The sequence below is a fragment of the Cydia fagiglandana genome, chromosome Z (assembly GCF_963556715.1).
Source record: "Cydia fagiglandana chromosome Z, ilCydFagi1.1, whole genome shotgun sequence".
NCBI lineage: Eukaryota > Metazoa > Arthropoda > Insecta > Lepidoptera > Tortricidae > Cydia > Cydia fagiglandana.
Genome location: NC_085959.1, coordinates 11425192 through 11444976, shown reverse-complemented (window position 1 = coordinate 11444976; position 19785 = coordinate 11425192). Strand labels below are relative to the sequence as shown.

The window sequence follows — 19785 nt, the reverse complement described above, 5'->3', positions numbered from 1 at the left end:
GAAAACGTTCTAAAGGTATAAACTTCTAGTTGCAGGATTTAGCAGGTATTTCAAATATAATTTGAAGTTGTACGGTTACACAAACTTAAACTGAGCAGTGATATACTTTTGTGTGTGTTTTATTATCAACTGACGAAATAGGATATTGTATCTGAGTTTTCTTTCTATCTCTATCTGCTTGTTTTAACACGTTCCATCTCTTTATGTTAAAATATTCTTACTCTATTGAAACCTTCCCCCTTACACCTGTCGCTGTTATATACCGACTTCAGCTAGATCTAAGTTTAATATCGACTTCAATATAAAGGTAATATGAAAGAGGCAGATGGTCTACATTCTACATGGCTTGTCGCAAACGTAAAGTCGATATGATAAAATTGTTTCAAGGAAATATTTTAATTGTAAATTGTGACGGCAATGTTTAACTTCTACAAACATTAATATTTTTAGCCTGCGGCTGATAAAGTCAACTTCTTTGCTTCTTCTTACTTTAAACATATTGTTGTATACACAGTGACATTCAATATGCAGTGTAAGATGTATGTACAATGTAGTATGAATAGTGATGTGCCGAGAGTAAAATACCATTACCGGTATTTTACCATTTGGGAATATTACTAGTAAATTACCATTCTTACCGGTAATATTCCCAAAAGCGGGTAATATACTCGTACTTGAACGCTTACGTTATAATTTAATTAATTTAATTTAAAACATGTAGAAATAGCTTAATTATCTTTACGTCTCTTCTACTCGTAGCATCAGCTATCTCTTTCACTCAGTCTTAGCGGAGTTGCGAAGCAATGTAGTATTACGCTGTATCCCGTAACACGAACACGAAAAATCGAAATTCGTCAATTGCGGGCGTTTTTCTGTCACTAAAATAAATTAATAAAATAAATAAATTAATGAAATAAATAAATTAATGAAACAAATTAATGAAATAAATAAATTAATGAAATAAATAAATTCATAAAATAAATAAATTAATGAAATAAATAAATTCATAAAATAAATAAATTAATGAAATAAATAAATAAATTGAATAAAGAAAATAAATACAATAATGAAAATAAACAAAATAAATCAAATAAATAACATATATAAACAATGTCATTGTACTACAGCTTACCTACTCATAATAAAAATGTGATGATTATTATTAAATCAATCTGATTTTTTCATTTTCGTTTTAGTTTTACTAAAATTCTGGTATTATTCATTGAGTGGTTTTGACTGGAACTGGTTTTGACTATGCCCACTTGCCCAGACAAGGGGAATACTTCCGAGTAATATTGGTAAAATACTGAGTAACATTGGGAAAATTACCAGTAGTATTGGGAATTTACTAGAAAAATAAACCTATGTTGATTTTTTGCACTTCGTATGATGCATTTGTTGACAAGTAATGATTTAATGTAAAACAACTTATGTTGACATTCACTTAATTTGAATATTACCCTAAATTACTGATTCTGGGGAATCTTACCGGTAACATTACTGGGAATTTTCCCACCTTGGGTATTTTACCGGTAACGGCACATCGCTAAGTATGAAGAAGTCGGAAACCTTAGTATAAATTCAATGACATAATGACGATAATATGCCACGTCATTCGTCTTATAACGTCATTGTTTTTTAGGCCGATGTATGCAATTTGGACACTATCTTTATAATATTTGATCCCAAGGACGATGCATTTTCCGGGGAGTAAAATCGGTCCGCGGTATCGAAATTTCATTATCTAATTCTTCGCGTCTTTTTAGGGTTCCGTACACAAAGGGTAAAACGGGACCCTATTACTAAGACTCTGTTGTCCGTTCCTCTGTCACCGTGTCACCAGGCTGTATTTCACGAACCGTGATAGCTAGACAGTTGAAATTTTCACAGATGAGGTATTTCTGTTGCCGCTATAACAACAAAAACTAAAAACAGAATAAAATAAAGATTTAAGTGGGGCTCCCATACAACAAACGTGATTTTTGACTGAAGTTAAGCAACGTCGGGTGGGGTCAGTACTTGGATAGGTGACCGTTTTTTTTTTGCCTTTTTTTGCATTATGGTACGGAACCCTTCGTGCGCGAGTCCGACTCGCACTTGCCCGGTTTTTTTACCTACTTAAGACAACTGACATTAAGATGCTGTGTATATTTGACAGGGGTACACACCTCTACACATCGCCATGCAGTTTCGTCATGAAAATCTCTTCAGACTGCTAGTGGAAGCTTACGGTAAATATTTGTTTTATTTTACTTTAACCTCTAGCTAGCTACGGTTCTAAAACTATTATAAAATAACCTACAATGAAATTTTAATCATTATTAAATTAAACAGAGTTACTTTTGTTTTGTTTCTGTTTCTGAAACAAATTCAATTATATTTTAAGGTAAGCCACTACACGATACCCTAGTAGCATTTTCGTTGGGGCCCACGGTGCCAACGGTAGGGAAAACGTTGGGATGAGGTTCGTTCCGTAGCCAACATTAATTTTGTATTGGCCCACCATCGCATTTACCAACATTCGCTGTGGCACAGATGCCCAACAATGGGCCTTTGTGTATTTTGGTACCGTTGGCTAAACAACGATAATATTCATTGGCCCAATGATGACATATATCGCATTTACCAACATTGGCAGTGGCAGTGATGCCCAACAATGGGCCTTTGTGTATTTTGCTACCGTTCGCTAAACAACGATAACATTCGTTGGCCCAATGGTGACGAATACCGCATTTACCAACATTGGCTGTGGCACGGATGCCCAACAATGGGCCTTTGTGTATTTTGGTAACGTTGGCTAATCAACGATATCATCCGATGGCCCAAAGATGACAAAAATCGCATTTACCAACATTGGCTGTGGCACTGATGCCCAACAATGGGCCTTTGTTTATTTTGGTAACGTTGGCTAATCAACGATATCATCCGATGGCCCAATGACGACAAATATCGCATTTACCAACATTGGCTGTAGCATTGATGCCCAACAACGGGCCTTTGTTTATTTTGGTAACGTTGGCTAATCAACGATATCATCCGATGGCCCAATGATGACAAATATCGCATTTACCAACATTGACTGTAGCATTGATGCCCAACAATGGGCCTTTGTGTATTTTGGTAACGTTGGCTAATCAACGATATCATCCGATGGCCCAATGATGACAAATATCGCATTTACCAACATTGGCTGTGACACTGATGCCCAACAATGGGCCTTTGTTTATTTTGGCAACGTTGGCTAATCAACGATATCATACGATGGCCCAATGACGACAAATATCGCATTTACCAACATTGGCTGTAGCATTGAGGCCCAACAATGGGCCTTTGTGTATTTTGCTACCGTTCGCTAAACAACGATAACATTCGTTGGCCCAATGGTGACGAATACCGCATTTACCAACATTGGCTGTGGCACGGATGCCCAACAATGGGCCTTTGTGTATTTTGGTAACGTTGGCTAGTCAAAGATATCATCCGATGGCCCAATGATGACAAATATCGTATTTACCAACATTGGCTGTGGAACTGACGCCTAACAATGGGCCTTTGTGTATTTTGGTACCGGTGGCTAAACAACGATAACATTCGTTGGCACAGTGAGCACAAATATCGCATTTACCAACATTGGCTGTGGTACTGATGCCCAACAATACCAGTTGAGTTTGCTTGTGGCGTCACTAGATGGCGTTACTGTCTCCAAACATCGAAGTTATAGTTATTTTCTCGATTATTCCGGATATAATCATAATATTGTTTAAAAGTAACTTATAAATCTAATAGCTATAACTATAAAATTTATATATAAATTTAAAAAATTGTATTTTACCAACATTTTCTCAATTTAAATCTCAAAAAACATAAATCTCGCTTACGAAGTTTCGAAGTGCGGTTAGTATATATACAAATTAGAGTGTATAGTAAGTGTACTTGCTTCGGCAGTACATATACTAGAATTGGAACGATACAGAGAAGATTAACAACAACTGCTGCCTAGGGCCTTCATGTGCCTTCATGTGGATACAACCAATGCCTACCGTAGTGTAATTGTAATATTTATCAGCAAAGGCCCAACGTCGTATTACACAACCACTTACTTAACGTAGGGTAACTGTAGGACTCGTAAACAAAAGCCCATTACATAATTAGACTGTAGGCCCACTATAAATTACACAACTATTTACCTACGGTAGTATTGTAAGAATCCTACACAAGGCCCAACGTTAAAGTTACAATGTTGGCCCTTTGTGGGACAAGCTGTGTTGGGCCTTCAACCTGGTGCACGACTACCTACCGACCTACCTGACTTGCCGTTGGGTAATTGTTGAATTTGCAAACAGAAGCACAACGAAAAAATTGCCCTTTTTTATTTTTTTGCAGTTGGCCCTACAGCAAGCCATACGGCAAAATGTAACAATTAACCAACCATCAAACAAATGTGTATAGGCCCAGCCACGGCCCAACCAAAACCACCACCGTTGAATAATTGTATGATTTATTTAAATAGGCCCAACGAAAAAATTACTCTAATGGCCCTCTGTTGGGAATCTTCGGGAGGGCCTTTGTCGAGGGCCCTCCAGCAAATCGTACGGCCAAATGTAACAATTAACCAACCATCAAACAAATGTGTATAGGCCCAACCACGGCCCAACCAAAACCACCACCGTTGAATAATTGTATGATTTATTTAAATAGGCCCAACTAAAAAATTACTCTTATGGCCCTCTGTTGGGAATCTTCGGGAGGGCCTTTGTCGAGGGCCCTCCAGCAAATCGTACGGCCAAATATAACGGTTGCCCAACTAATACGTAAACAAAGGCCCAACAAAATCCCTACAAGAAAATGCTATTAGGGTAAGGGCTGATTTAGACGGCGCACGAACTCGCAGTTTTTTGTTACATTGCGGACTGTTGTTTACGTCCAATTTTACGAACCGATCAAAATCCGCAATGTAATGAAACTCGCATACGAGTTCTCGCATCGTCTAAATGAGCCCTAAGACATCTGTTTGACCGCCGATGAGGAAGCGATAAGCCATTGACAATTTTCTCTCGAAAAAAACGCATTTTTTTTGTATTTTGTAAAAGAGCTGCATGGCGTTTTCATAATTAAACGTTACATTAAACTCAGCCTTTAAGATTATCTTTTAGTCATGGCAGGAGCAATACATTTGTGTGCCTAATATCCAACATAGGCTCAGGCATAACAATGAAACATCCAAAATCTCCTAGCTGTACAAAAACTTCTACCAGAGATATATGTAACTCCGTATAAGATAAATAAAGTCTAAGAAAAAACGTGCCTCGGAAATCAAGAAAAAGTCATTCTCGAATAGATGGCACCATTACCTTTGGCCTATTCTCGGCTAGATGGCGTTGACGACACCGTTTGATATTTAACAATTTTAAGACATATCAGTAAAAGAATATAGGTCAGTATGGAACAAAAAAAAATCATTTCTCCGTAAACATATTTTGATTAATTTATACATTTTCAATTTTATTTTAAGTTTTCATCGTGTGTCGATAGATGGCAGTAAATGTACCGTGACTACAAAATTTACTTTGGCAATAGCCCTCTATACTATCTATTCTCTTTGCTTCTACTGATAGCTGATTTTGTATTGTTTGAAATTGAATGAGATAAAACAAATTCTATTCCAATTCAATATGAATTAAATTTCTAAAAGTAGTCTCTAGTAGTAGTAATCTGTTCGGAACCTGAGGTTAATTACCTCCCAGGGGACATAAAAAAGGATTTCATGAGGTATAGATTTGGTACCAACAATTATGTTTCTAAGCAACCATGCAGTGCCTAACTCATTCAGCGCCATGAACCCGACTGTCGGGTACACTGTTCGTAGCGACTACGCGTTCCATACGCCTAAGACGTGGTAACCCTTAGCACTTAAAGGCAATTAATGTGTTAAAGAGAGCACGAAACAAAGGTAAATTATCTGCTTATATATAGGCAAATAATTGAAACTACTTCGATATTTTAGATATTAAAAAATCTTTTAACATCACACGTACAACAAGCTGCAAAAATTGTTCACGTCACTAACGTCATCTATAACCAAAGCCTCGAACTGCATCCATTACGTTAGTAATAAGAGCATTAGCTCTCCTTTGTGGGTGTACGTTGTTCGGTTTGTGTTTCCGATGCTTGGTGATAGATGGCGATGGCGTATTGTGAAACCCAAACTGCTTATAACTTCGTATCCTTCCCGCGATACGAGTTCCAATGCTTTAAACCAGATGGCGTGCAACCGGGCCTCTTACAAAGGAAGTCCCTAAGGACGACCGGAGTAGTAGTTGTGTATATTTCCATTGCTAAGCGACCGCAGGGGAAGTATCAACTTGGATGAGCCAGTCCCTGTTAACCTGGATTTCCTATTACATATTATTATCTCAGGTCTCCGGCCCACACATTCTTTTAATGGCTCCCCAGAGTAGAACGCTCGCTTGTGATCTAAAATTACTCGTATACAAACTGTTGATTTGTTATTTTTCACATAGTGCATCTCTTTCCTTTTATATTTTGTGGAACGGGATAACAACACAACAACAAAAAAGTGACAGTGATGTGCTTATAGAAAAATATCGAATGAATCAATACTTGATTTACAGTTTTTAAACAGTTTAAATGGTTCGGGTGAGATTTGTATGCTCATTAATTGTATATCGTCGCCTAGTATCCAATGTACAATTTTGTTTATTTTGGGACTCGGTCAAACTGCTTTAGATTGTCTCCAAAATACGTATTTATTTATTGTTGTCGTCATATCATCGTCAATGGATAAGACAGTGTTTTTGAGTAGCATCCCTTCGTTAGTGCATGCGTCGTAAATAATAACAGATTGGTCGATACCAATCGGCCGCCCGGCGAAACCCACGCAGAGACTGATTAGTGTGACGGTGCCAATCTCCTGCAACTCCGTACCTGCGACCATAACACCTGTAAGTACCGTTGGACGTTATTAACGACTTCAAGTGAGAACTAATAAAAATGAACATTTTTAATAATAAAAGTAGCTCATTACAATATGAGAAACAATTTGGTGAATTGCCTTTTGTCTACTTGCTAAGGTAATGCATAGCGAACTACAATCCGTCTCTTTTTTTTAATTAAAACATGCTACAGCATTGGCTAATAAATATTATTATGTGATTTATGAGCCTTAAAATTTTAGATATTAAAAAAATGTATCCCTTTTTCCATTTTGTCTGCTATTTTTAGAACTGCCGTATTTTTCTTTTTGTCATTGCGCAAACGAATTTGGCAATTTTTTTCACGATTTCATTTCATTGCAATTGTATGTTTAATAACATATGTAACTAATTAAGTAGCATATTTTAGCATTAGTTGTATTACTTACATAAACTTTTTTTTTATATTTATTTTACAACTAGCTTCTGCCCTTGACTTCGTCTGTATGGAATGATGACAATTGCTAAATCCTATCTCTCCCCGGACATGAAAATACATATAAATTCCCATCTAAATTGGTTCAGCAGTTTAAGCGTGAAGATAAACGGACAGTTACTGTGACGTTTACACCAGATTTTTTTTTATTGCAGAATATGGCCAACCGGTGGGAAAATTACGGTGATTTCAATGAGTTGCCAGACATGCGCGCCTACGTCGAGGACATAGTCACCGCGGCACTGTTCACTTGACTACCCATCCCGCGGACGGTGGAAGCGTTCTGTCGCGTTGTAGAAAATATCTGCTTTCGGTACATCGGCCTCCCTCCAATGCTGAAAGTGAATCTTCTCTTTCTGTGCCAGGAACGATTCGCCGAAATAGATGCAACCAACTTGGATATAGTGTTCATAAGATCTATCCCACATCCTTGGTGCCCCTCGGCCCGCCCCTGTTTTGTCGAAGGAGTGCACGTATTGTGGTATATTCCGAAGATTGCGCAGTGGGTGTGCTACGATTGCTACCAGCCGATGTTTGAACTGGACCCTCGTTACTATGCCAAGTTTCAGTATGGCGTGCAAGTGACTATGTGAAGACTTCCGTCGACATTCAAACTCCATGAATATTTATTTAATTGAGGGGGAACGCGATTTAGGTTTAGACTTATGATCATTTATCCATTATAATATTCAATATGCAACAGCAATGCATGTGTTAGTTCAGAATATTCAATCGGTGAAATTAATAATTACAAGTACTTATAGTCGCACCAAACAAAGTCTGCAGCGGATTTGATAGCCCACGCAGTGTAAGTGTTATGTAAACGTCATAATTTCATAGAAGTTTGACGTTTAAAATGACACTTGCACTGCGTGGGCTATCAAAATCGCTGCAGACTTTTTACGGTCTGACTATAACTCAATTTAATTATTGTATCCTACGGATTTAAATACTATGTCTGTTAAAAAAAGAACCATTGTCATAGTGTGAACGGTTTAATTAGCGTTTCAACATAACAAAATTGTATTTGTATATCTTTGGCGTCGGGATCGTTTAAGCCATCCCAGAAAAAAATTGTATACATTGTACCAATCATTTATTATACAAAGTATTTTCACGGCTGTGAACCCAAAGGGTGCGAACCAAAATTATTCTGTTATAAAAGCTCCGCTGTAAGCTATGCTTCTTAGTTATTTTATGGGCCTATAATTTATATTTTTAAGTAAGATATGAATGTTTATAGTAAAATCTAGTCATTTATAGTATATTTATATAAAGTAATTAAACTAATTGTTACATTTTAAGATATATTCAACACAGCTTACTACACCTTCTTACGTTTCTCGGTATCCATTCGTATACCTAATTATACGAAAGTTGCAGTGTCACTAATTGAATCGCTGTAGGTATACGAACGGCCCTACATTGATATTTATCTCGCTTTAATGTAGAAGTAGTTGTAGTACCAAATAAAGTTTAAAAACCCAAATGTTTTTAATTTTCTACAACCTGTTGCTTTCAGGTTTTTCTAGCGCAAAGTGCAAACGGCCCAACGACAGTACGTGGTCGGCCTTACAGTTGGTCAAAGACGCCTAGTCTTACTAAGGGCCACTTGCACCATCCCACTAACCCGGGGTTAACCGGTTACACCTGGAGTTACCATGGTTACCAGTTCAATTTGACATTGGGTTAACGGTTTAACCGCTTAACCCCGGGTTAGTGAGATGGTGCACGTTGGCCTTAAATGGCCATACGTCGCACTCCAGCGGGCATTTTGCGGGCATGTGGGTAAGGTTTACAAATCAATTTTCAAGTTGTCACAATAAAGTATTTATTTTTACTTATAGTTCGTTTTTTTTAGCATTAGAAAGAACTTGCAAGAAGGTAAGCGATCTTGACATGTCTTTTAATTGAAAAACGCTTTTTAAAACTCAAAAACTATTACTTATGAAAGCAGAAGAATATAAATGATCGTATTAGATTCATAATTGTTACATACTTGCCTTAACTTATTTTTAAAATGTGTTTTTCAAATAAAGACACGTCAAGATTGTTTACCTTATTTCTAATGCTAAAAAAAACGAACTGTAGTATTTGTATTATGTAATTCCAAATACCTTAGCAACTAAAGTTGTACGTACTAAACGTATCTTTTTTATATCCATTCAATTTTAAATAAAAATAAGGTTGAATAATATGTAGTATAATTGAACGTACTTTTTAAGCATATTATGCGAATGTATTATTAATATTTTTTCCTAAATTATTGGCAGTCAAGGTTCTTCGTCATGTCAGCTATTTATTAGATGTTTCAAGTAGCCACTTAATGGACTTAATTATCACTTCAAAGAGTATTTATTTACCCATTTAACAAAAAAAAAATTTTTAGCGTAGGTACCGCCCATACAAAAAGCTTTTTTTTTATTTTTTTTGCTTTGTCCCGATAGTGTGGGGTATCGTTGGATAGGTCTTTCAAAATAAATACGGTTAATATTTTCGGAAATATGCGCTCCGAAAGAAAAAAAAAATGTGTCCCCCCCCTCTAACTTTAGAACCACGGGTCCAGCTTAATAAATACTTTCAATGAAAACTATAGCGAACATGATCGGTCTAGTCGTTTGTGAGTTATTGCAAAAAATCTTCTTTTCTTAGTAAAAAAAGACGTAATGTACAAGGCGCTGCAAAGGTGCTCCCTTATGATACTTACTAATAGCCCCCGTTTGGTCTATTTTGACAGAATGGTAACTACGAAACCCTACACTAAGCATGCTCGACATGCTCTTGGCCAATTTTTATACTCTAACGTAGCTGGCTCATCAACAATTTTCTTTTACTAGTACGTAGCTGGTTTCGATCAAGTAATTAGGTCAACATTTTTTTCGTTGTCTTGTTTTTTGTCTCCAAAAAATTAACGGAGTGTAGCTTTTTGTATGAGCTAATTTTTTTATTGATTTTTCTTATGTAAATTATAATCTACCTACAGCTAGACTACAGCTAAAGATGCAACATCACCTATTCAGAAAAGGGCTTTATCTTCCCTGCTAGGAGGAATCAAAGTGGCACTTTTCTTCCCTGCTAGGAGGGATCATAGTAAAACTTTTCTGTTCTAGCACACTATTTCTAAATTATTTGCATATAATTTTTTTAGCTTAAATAATCCGTTTTAAGCATCATAATTCCCTCATAGGAGATGTGATAAGCAGTATTTGTCACACGGTATCAATATTATTTCGTCTTGGGCGTTAACACTTGAATGCTTCATTACGCTCAGGATTCTACTTTAGAATCCATCGCTTCATTCAGGATTCAATGTAGGTAAGTCCTTGACGCAAATATATGATTTTGATCCCTTGTAACCAAACTACTATTTTTAAATGACTTCATGTTTTAAATCGTTAATTTTTCCAGATGCGGATCCAAATGCTAGAGACTGGTCTGGCCGGAAGCCAAGGCAATATCTGGTCAACATTGACACCTCCATGTCCCCAGGCTCTTACAGAAGTGAGTGTACTTTACTACTGGTACAAATATTATCCACCTGTATGTAAATTATTATTTTTTTAGTAAATTTTAGAAGGCATGTTATTTGACGACCGGTCTGGCCTAGTGGGTAGTGACACTGCCTATGAAGCCGATGGTCCCGGGTTCGAATCCTGGTAAGGGCATTTATTTGTATGATGATATAGATATTTGTTCCTGAGTCATGGTTGTTTTCTATGTACTTAAATATTTATATATATTATATATATCGTTGTCTGAGTACCCACAACACAAGCTTTCTTGAGCTTACCGTGGGGCTTAGTCAATTTGTGTAAAAAGTGTGCTACAATATATTATACATCAGCATAACTTGTTAAAATCATATGAAATATGTTCTTGAAAGAAATAGTATTTTTTTATGAGAGAATATATTTGTATGAGTCTCTGAAAATAGCGACGTAACTTTTTACCTCAGAGTTATTATCAACTGTCGAATTCACAGAGTATACAGAGGCGAATACGTTTGATTTGAAAGGGACTGTCACCTCTCCACCGGTTGTAAGAATAACCCCTCATCCAACAGTTCATGCGATGTCAAGTAAGAAATGAAGAATACACTGGTGGATTATAATTTCACGTTGTTTGTCTCACACCTCTAATACTCGGCTCGGCTGTGTTTGTGGTTAAATCTAGACTGATAACAGTGATGACAGTTTCTTGCGCCATCTCTCTCTGTAGCATACAAAGTTGAAACATAATGATACCTATACCCACCTATTGAGACTCGCGAGTCTAAATTTTGACTTAGGCATTATAGGTCTATGTTTCTTAATTAGTTTTTCTTTTGTTGCATAATTACAATTAGTTAGGAAAGCGGACCCTGGCAAAGACGGGGATAACGCTAGGTAGAAGAAGAATATATATATAATATTATTAGTTTAGTTTCGTAATAAAGATATATTTTTTCAATATAGGTAAGTTAAAATAGTTTACAGAATGGAAAAATGCAGCAATTTTAATGTGTCAATTATTTGCTAATGATTAATAAATGTCCCGTACAATTTGGTTTTGACAAGCACAGCCTAATCTTCCTTTCTTGTGGTATGTAGGGTTTTGGTTCGTATAGTCACTGGTGTTCTGAAAATTACAGTTATAGGTACCATTTTGAAATGAGAAAACACTTTAATTCTTTGCTGCAAGTACCTAAATGATAAAAACAATTGACTTTTTCCCGTATTATATAGTGGTAGTAGGTACGTAGTTGCTATAATTGTTCAAAATTTAAGCCATATGCGTTAAACAGTCTCTCAACAGTTTAAATTCGCTTAATCCTGGAACTTTTAAAAGAAAATATTATAGATTCATAGGCAAGTATTGATAAAGACGTTGTGGGATTATACTTGTATAGGGGTAAAAGGTATGGCGGAGGGTACTTTTTATAATCTCTAGGTCACTTTTTGTCAACATGTATGTACCGCGTTAACTGTGTAAATTTCGTATTCGGTTTTCTGATGTAAACTAACTTATTTTGTTATTTTGCACTTTTCTGTGTGTGATGTCCACATATTAATAGGTACCTGTGTGTTTATATACTCTATTGTCTATATTTGTTCTACGGCCTTATTAGTTAACTTGTAGTCGGTCCTTGTAAATAGTGATGTTATTAACATACTTTACTACACTTTTATGTCTAGATTAAGCTATCTTTCAAGTCGAACTGACATACACTGTCTTATTGCCATACCGCTCCTTGATCAAGGGACCTTGGTAATGTTTGCCGCAAAAACAGACTGACCTTAATAACAAAACTTCCGTGAGACACAGACATATTAAATATCTTATGAACGGGTTACTTCCGCGTCAAGCGAGCGCGAGCGGGTGGGGAGCGTTTTTCGACTTAAAATACGTGAGCGACCCGTTCTTAAGATATTTAATAAGACTGACCTTACTTTACAATGTTGCCGATTTATTCCCCCAGAAAAAGAGAGTTTCCTCCGGATCGGGTCGTTAAACGTCCGCGTGAAGAAGACTACGGAGGCTTTCAGCAACTTCCTGGGCGTGGGCGCGACGCGCTCGTCCGCGTACATGCCCAAGTCGGCCAGGGACAGGCCGCTGGAGCGCAACTCTGACGACGCCTCGCACAAGAGCTGGGGCTCGGCGGACAACCTGCAGGTTTGCTTCTATTTGTAACTAGATTAATTGTTAAGTTGGGGAAAGCTTTAAATATAGTAGTAAACACGTGAAAGGAGCGTGCATAAACTGTAGGGGCAACAGGAGACCCCTACTTTTTGGCGGGAAGTACATGTACCTATAAAAACATAAACTTAAGTATTCTCTTTATGCCACAAGGTGGCAGATTTCTGCAAAAGACACAGCATAAGAGATCTTCAAACATGGACTGACGATTTCATTTAGGATCCTGGTAGTTTGTGATTATATTTGTAAGCAGGCTGAAATTCGTCAATAATTAGTTACTGGCAACGGGGTCGAGGCAGGCTTTTGAGAGTGAAGAGTGCCAAGGTCTTACGCGAGTGCTGAAATAGGGTTATCAGCTGATCGTTTTATGAAAGAAAGCTGAAAGTTCTCCTCTTGTTTTTTACTCATTATAATTGTTTATTTTTAGAAGGATGATAAGCTGATGCCTCCTCCTACGAACAGTGGCAAGGTGAGACGGCGTGGTGCCCAGGGGCGTCGAGGCCTGGGCTCCCACAGCCGGAGCACGCCCACTACTCCTGATCAGGTATATACTGCTTTAGCACTAGCCTAAGGGTTCATTTAGGCCATGCGAACACTTGCGTGCGAGTTTCATTATATTGCGGTTTTTGATCGGTCGGTTGAATCGGACGTAACCAATAGTCCGCAATGTAACTAAAACCGCAAGCGAGTTCGCGCGCCGTCTAAATCAGCCCTAAAAGACATAAGACTTTCGCTACCAATAATTTGCTAGGCTGTTTCATTTTGTATTAATTTGTGGGGGGCACTCATTAGGCCCCTTAAGCCCCGGGGCTCTTGAAATGTGCCGTTCGTATTTGACATCCTGATATTTTTCAAGTGACGTTCACATCTATCTTCAATGATTGTCATCTTGGCCACGGGGCCTCAAACCACCCAGCAAACCGCCACTATCGCTTAGGGTAACAGCTAAGCGTCACGTTTTAAGTAGTTACCTATAAAATTTTTCTTGTTTAACCAATTATTTCTAAGGAATGTTTCTTTAATTTAACGATGCAATTTCAAACACGTAACTAGATGATTGCAAAAATATCTACTTTTTAAAACTTTACTTTCGCTTCACTGTACAAAGATAATTGTTATTTAATACATAATCGTGACTAATAATTGAAAATATTATTTGTTTATAACGATGAACGATAAAATGACTATTATTTAGGTCCACAATTCAGGTATGACATTGTAAATAAGTAAAAATAAATACATTACAATGTTTATAAATGAACTTATGTAGGAATAGGTAGGTAAAAAGGTAAGGTTTTAACAAACCTCCCCTTTTCTCTCTTATTGTTTTTGACTCGGAATATTGAAACAGAAGAATTCTTCTGTTTCACCAATACATTTAGTTATATCTTTTTTAAACTCCGCTAATTTCAAGGGTGCATTCCGCTGATTAAATTAAGGTACTTTCTCAAAAGTTACTCAAGTATCTGAAAATTACTCAAAGACACCGGTATTCTATAATTTCGTATGGGAGATATCAATAATTTATTTTTATCTGATAAATCCTCTAGGAGCGTGTATACTTGCCTTAGGGCCTGTTTACAGAGTTACCCCCTTATTCATAAACGTTTACTAAAGTTGACAAGCCGATAATAATCGTTTGTCCCTTTCCGACGTATTGGTATCATGGAAAGGGACGAACGAAGGGGGTTAGTATTTAACTCATGTTTATACATGTTCTACTTGCGTTTACAGCCGCGAGCTCGCATCGGCAGCAGCGAGACCGGCGACTCGGACTCGGACTCGGCCGCCGGATTCCACTCTGCCTGGCGTCAACAGCGCGCCTCCAACTGCACATAGCATATCGGCATATAGGAACCCAAGCCATCATTACTTTAAGTAACGAAATCCTTAAGCTATGGTCTGGTGAGCTTATTAAGACGAGGGAAATCGCCTTTTCATTAATGATGTACCGACTATTGATTTGGCCGACTAGCCTAATCGGCGTTCGGATGGCCGATTAGTAGGCCGACTAGTTGGCTAGTCGGCCAGGGGGCTGATTTTTGAATTTCGATCGCTCGATTTCGTCGAAATGCTAATTTTTGAAATACGAGCGATCGAAATTTGGAATCTATTGGTATTGACCATTCGATTTCAATTCTATTCGTAGAATTTAAATGCCTAAAAAGTGCAGATATTATTTAACGAAATACACGAAATCGTGTGGTCGAATTTCAAAAATCGGCCCCCATTAGTTAGATCATTAGTTTGTCTAAGTTCGGTTCAGATGCACTTAAAAACAACCGTTTGACCTCTTTCGTCACGCTATTCATCACATCTACCGCTACAAAAAAAATCCTAAGGCTACCAGTCTTTCGGATATGAAAAAGCGACCACACGGTCAATACTTTAACAACAATTTTCGTAAGCACCCTAGATAGGATTTTGGGTGAAATAGGTGAAAAGCTTAATTATGGTAAATATTTGCAGTTTATTTCTTTTTGCCCTGTTTTTCTGTCACTTATAAAGTGCCGACTAATCGGCCATTTTTGCCTAGTCGCCGACTAATCGCTGACTAAAAATGAGGCCGGATAGTCGGCTATCCCTACTAGTCGGCGACTAGTCGGTACATCCCTACTAGTCGGCGACTAGTCGGTACATCCCTACTTTTCATACAAACGTAGTCCGCATTTTCCTCCCTGGGTGACATGACATTGTTGAAAACCTCTCAGTGTCACGGAAATCGCACACCTTCGGGCGCAAGGGATTCTTTCCTTTGAAAGACGTGATTTATTTACTATGAAGATTGTCGGTAAGCAAAAGAGATATCAGATTAAAGTTATTCAATTAGCTTTTAAATGATGTCAAATTGAATAAGGCTAAACTATTTCACTAAGAGCTAGAATCGCTCGCACCATACGAAGGCGTGCGATTTCCGTGACGCTGAGTGTATTTTGACACATTTTGTAGTATATACATGTTGTATAAATATTTTCCATAATGTCAATATCCAGAGAGGAAAATGGAGTAACAGTCGTCCCTTTTCCTCTTAACATACACGGTGAACAGTCTCGTGTAAGCTTTTTGCAAGAATTTTCTAGTTATATTTGTTACTTGATCACAATATCTGATTGAAATTATATGTATATGTTGGTGGTCTATTAATGTAATGTTATGGTACCTTCAGGCTAATAGGTTGTGACTAACTGAAAGTGGCAAAAGAAAGGTTGCAGTGAAGCAAACAAAGGACTTCACTGATGTATAGGTACGGGACACGAAGCTTGAGTTAAAGTCCTTTGAACCAAAGTATCTTCAAAGAAATAAAACTATTGAAACGGATTATATCGCGTATATTGAATATATACTACATCCCGACGTTTCAATACTTTCAATAGTTTTATTTCATGAGTAACTATCGCTGTAACCGAAGACAATATTATGTATCTTCAATGAGTTGACACTCGTTTCATTTTTGATATTATTTCATATTATATTTGAAATATTGAATTACTTTATAACAATTTGATGAATATAATGATTGAATTTTATTTTTCTACAACGCTACTCACCGATGCAACAAACCGTGGCTTAGTGATTTCATTTATAAATTCACTTTACAATTGTTTCAATGTGGTATTAGTTGCAATTGCTTAGTCGTACATCACAGTTAGTGTCTTATTAATTATACATGCTTATTACTATAGTTCGTTTTATTAGCATTAGAAAGAACTTGTAAGAAGGCAAGCGATCTTGACATGTCTTGTAAATGAAAAACATCTAATCTAATCTAAAGTTTTTAAAAAATCAAAAACTAGGTATTACTTATGAAAGCAGAAGAATATAAATGATCGTATTAGATTCATAATTGTAACATATTTGCCGTAACTTATTTTTAAAATGTGTTTTTCAATTAAAAGACACATCAAGATTGTTTACCTTATTTCTAATGCTAATAAAAACGAACTATAGACTTAGTTTAGGTAATAGTTACGATATAGTTACTATTAGAGATTACAATACAAAATATAATAGACGTATGGTTCAAGATAAATAAAATTAATTAATTTCAGTATTGACAATACTGTCAATTTAAGAGAACAAATTAAGAATGTCAATCGATCACTTAAGATCGGTTTTCCTAGGATAGCGGTGCCGTCATATAGCGGCCGTCTCCATACTAAATAATACGGCTAAATATGGATGTCGTAATATTTGTATGGAGACGGCTGCCATATGACGGCACCGCTATCCTAAGAAACTAGAGCATTAGGGTCGATTGTACCAACCGTCACCGCTAAAGCGTTCGCTAAACTTTGTTATATGGCAACTTTCATAGTTCATGGCCGAAAGCCATTGATCAGTCTATCAAGTGTAGATGGTGCAACTGGCCCTTAGTTGGATAAACCTACATGTAAATTGAAAATATGTAGGATCCAAACTCGGAAAATTTTCAAACATATCAATTTGCTTAATAAATGTGATGCACTAATTCTCTTACTATTTATTTAATTTAGAAGAAACTTTACAATTTTGATGTATTTTTTTTTACTAAATTACTAAGGGCCACTTGCACCATACCACTAACCCGAGGTTAACCGGTTAAACTTGGAGTTACCATGGTTACCAATACAATTTGACACTGGGTTAACGGTTTATCCGCTTAACCCCGGGTCAGTGGGATGATACAAGTGGGCCTAAGTAAGATAATGCAAGTAAACGTTCAGCGAGATAGCGACTTAAGCGCCCTCTATCTACCAATCCGTTCAATTCATGTTACAATAATCACTTGATGGTAGACTGGATTTTAATAAAGCTCAGTATTTAGATGTAGATTGTGAGGTCAAGTAGATTGAGATGTAGCGTAGGTTCGTATCCTACCGGCTGCGCCATGTAAAGTATTGGGAAACGTACAATGAAACCACCTCAGCTGATTATAGACTGATTTATTATTTGTCTTGCATGCCGATCAACCTACCCTACATCTCAATCTACCCACATATAAATACTGACACTAAATAGCCCGTAAAGTATATACGGATTTTCCTAACAGGTATAGACATATTTTTACGGATCATGACTTCGAAGCCTACTTTGCCTGTGACTTTATTATTGTAATTTAAAAGTGCACAAAACGTTCTGTATATTCATATGAAATTTACACCTAAGTTATAAATGTATATAATCTACAATTTGATTTAATATGAACAATTTTTACTTGTTAATGTATTAAAAGATTCCTTAGATAGCTTAATTAAATCTAAAAACTATTGTACTCGTAAAATTGATGAAATGTTAACATTATAGACTCCGACGATAGAATGTAAACTCCCGAAATAGATCTAAGTTGGTGCTAAGATGTCATTGATATAGGATATATGAGCAAATTCGATTTTTATTGTGGCTGGCGATCTAGCAAACATGTAACCTTCTTTTTGTGAAGTGACTTTGAAGCTTTTTGTGAAGGAAGAAGTGAAATTGAAAGTGTCTCAATATTTAATTTTGCTATTAGAAATGGTGATAAAATAGTAAATGACTATTAAAGGCCATTACATATGGCCCTATTTTCCCGCACTAGTGCGTAAAATAACACTTTTCGTGCGTATGTCAAAAGTTTAAAGGGCCATATATGTACTGTAAAACGTTGTACGATACACGTGCGGATAGGTAATTCGCATTTCCTCTTTTCCGCACTTGTACCAAAAATAATTATTATTTAATTTAAGAGCTACTAATATATTTCACATCAACTTTATTGTTTTTCGTACCATTCGTGATACTTTGTTATTTCTGGTCGCATCTGTGGAATATTCCTGATTTCATGCAAAATTTAAAATATTAGGCCTGTATCAATTTCATTATGAATTTAATGCTCTTAATATGATCCTTATTTGTTACAATGAGTTAAATTTGGTAATTAATTATGTATAGTCAGCAAAACCTGAGTACAAATATGTATGCAAGGGTGCCAATCTAACTACTTAGCTGACTGTACCCTGGATATTAACTTATCTCAAAGATATCCCCTAAGACAATATGAATACAAGGTAAAGCACCGCACCCACACTCATTAACACCCCTCTGTGACATTTCTAATCAAAACCAGTAGATTTTTCGAATTTAACACAGGCATGGTTGTGTATGGGTGATATTCCATCTGTCCAATATGTGATTGAGTCTCACAATTTTGCTTAATGAGAGAGTGAGACGCATTGACATTGGACAGGTGGCATACGTTAGTGTTTGGACAGGACAGTCAAATTATGAACTCTCTTTCCTGTAGTCTAGAGATTATTAATAAGTTTCACGTACCTCCGCTGTCTTAGGGTGGTATTCCACCTGTCCAATAGCATGTCTCACTCTCTCATAAAGCAAAATGCGAGGTAGATAGAATGTCCACCCTTTCTCGGGTTAACGGAGCGGGTCAAACCTTTAATCGGTAGCCTGAAAGTTCGACCTTGTCGCAAACCACGCGAACCCGAGTCGCCGAGCGCGTCGAGTCGAGTCAACTCGAATCAACGGCCGAATCAATTCGAATGATTCGTATTGAAAACAAGTGCGAGTCGGACTCGCGCACGAAGGGTTCCGTACCATAATGCAAAAAAAAAAAACAAAAAAAAGCAAAAAGAAAACGGTCACCCATCCAAGTACTGACCCCTCCCGACGTTGCTTAACTTTGGTCAAAAATCACGTTTGTTGTATGGG

At 36.9% G+C, this 19785-nt stretch overlaps 1 protein-coding gene across 3 annotated transcripts; it reads left to right on the top strand.

Annotated features, from left to right (window-relative positions):
• The first annotated feature begins 2148 nt into the window (after positions 1-2148).
• Positions 2149-17251, top strand: LOC134678324 (uncharacterized). 3 transcript variants are annotated; one of them, XM_063536852.1, is made up of 6 exons: positions 2149-2231; positions 10837-10929; positions 11411-11506; positions 12887-13080; positions 13532-13648; positions 14839-17251. In XM_063536852.1, exons 1-6 carry the CDS (start codon positions 2183-2185, stop codon positions 14941-14943), a joined length of 654 nt encoding a protein of 217 aa, XP_063392922.1. In that variant the 5' UTR covers positions 2149-2182; the 3' UTR covers positions 14944-17251. The 3 variants fall into 3 exon arrangements, with proteins under 3 accessions (XP_063392922.1, XP_063392924.1, XP_063392925.1); XM_063536854.1 differs by having other exon boundaries at positions 11420-11506; positions 14839-17250; XM_063536855.1 differs by lacking the exon at positions 11411-11506 and having other exon boundaries at positions 14839-17249.
• Positions 17252-19785: the final 2534 nt, after the last annotated feature.

Coding starts and splice junctions, on each gene's coding strand:
- LOC134678324 (XM_063536852.1), top strand. CDS start 2,183: ATGCAGTTTCGTCATGAAAATCTCTTCAGACTGCTAGTGGAAGCTTAC. Junction 10,930..11,410: donor GTCCCCAGGCTCTTACAGAA/GTGAGTGTACTT, acceptor TCGAATTCACAG/AGTATACAGAGGCGAATACG. Junction 13,649..14,838: donor CGCCCACTACTCCTGATCAG/GTATATACTGCT, acceptor TTGCGTTTACAG/CCGCGAGCTCGCATCGGCAG.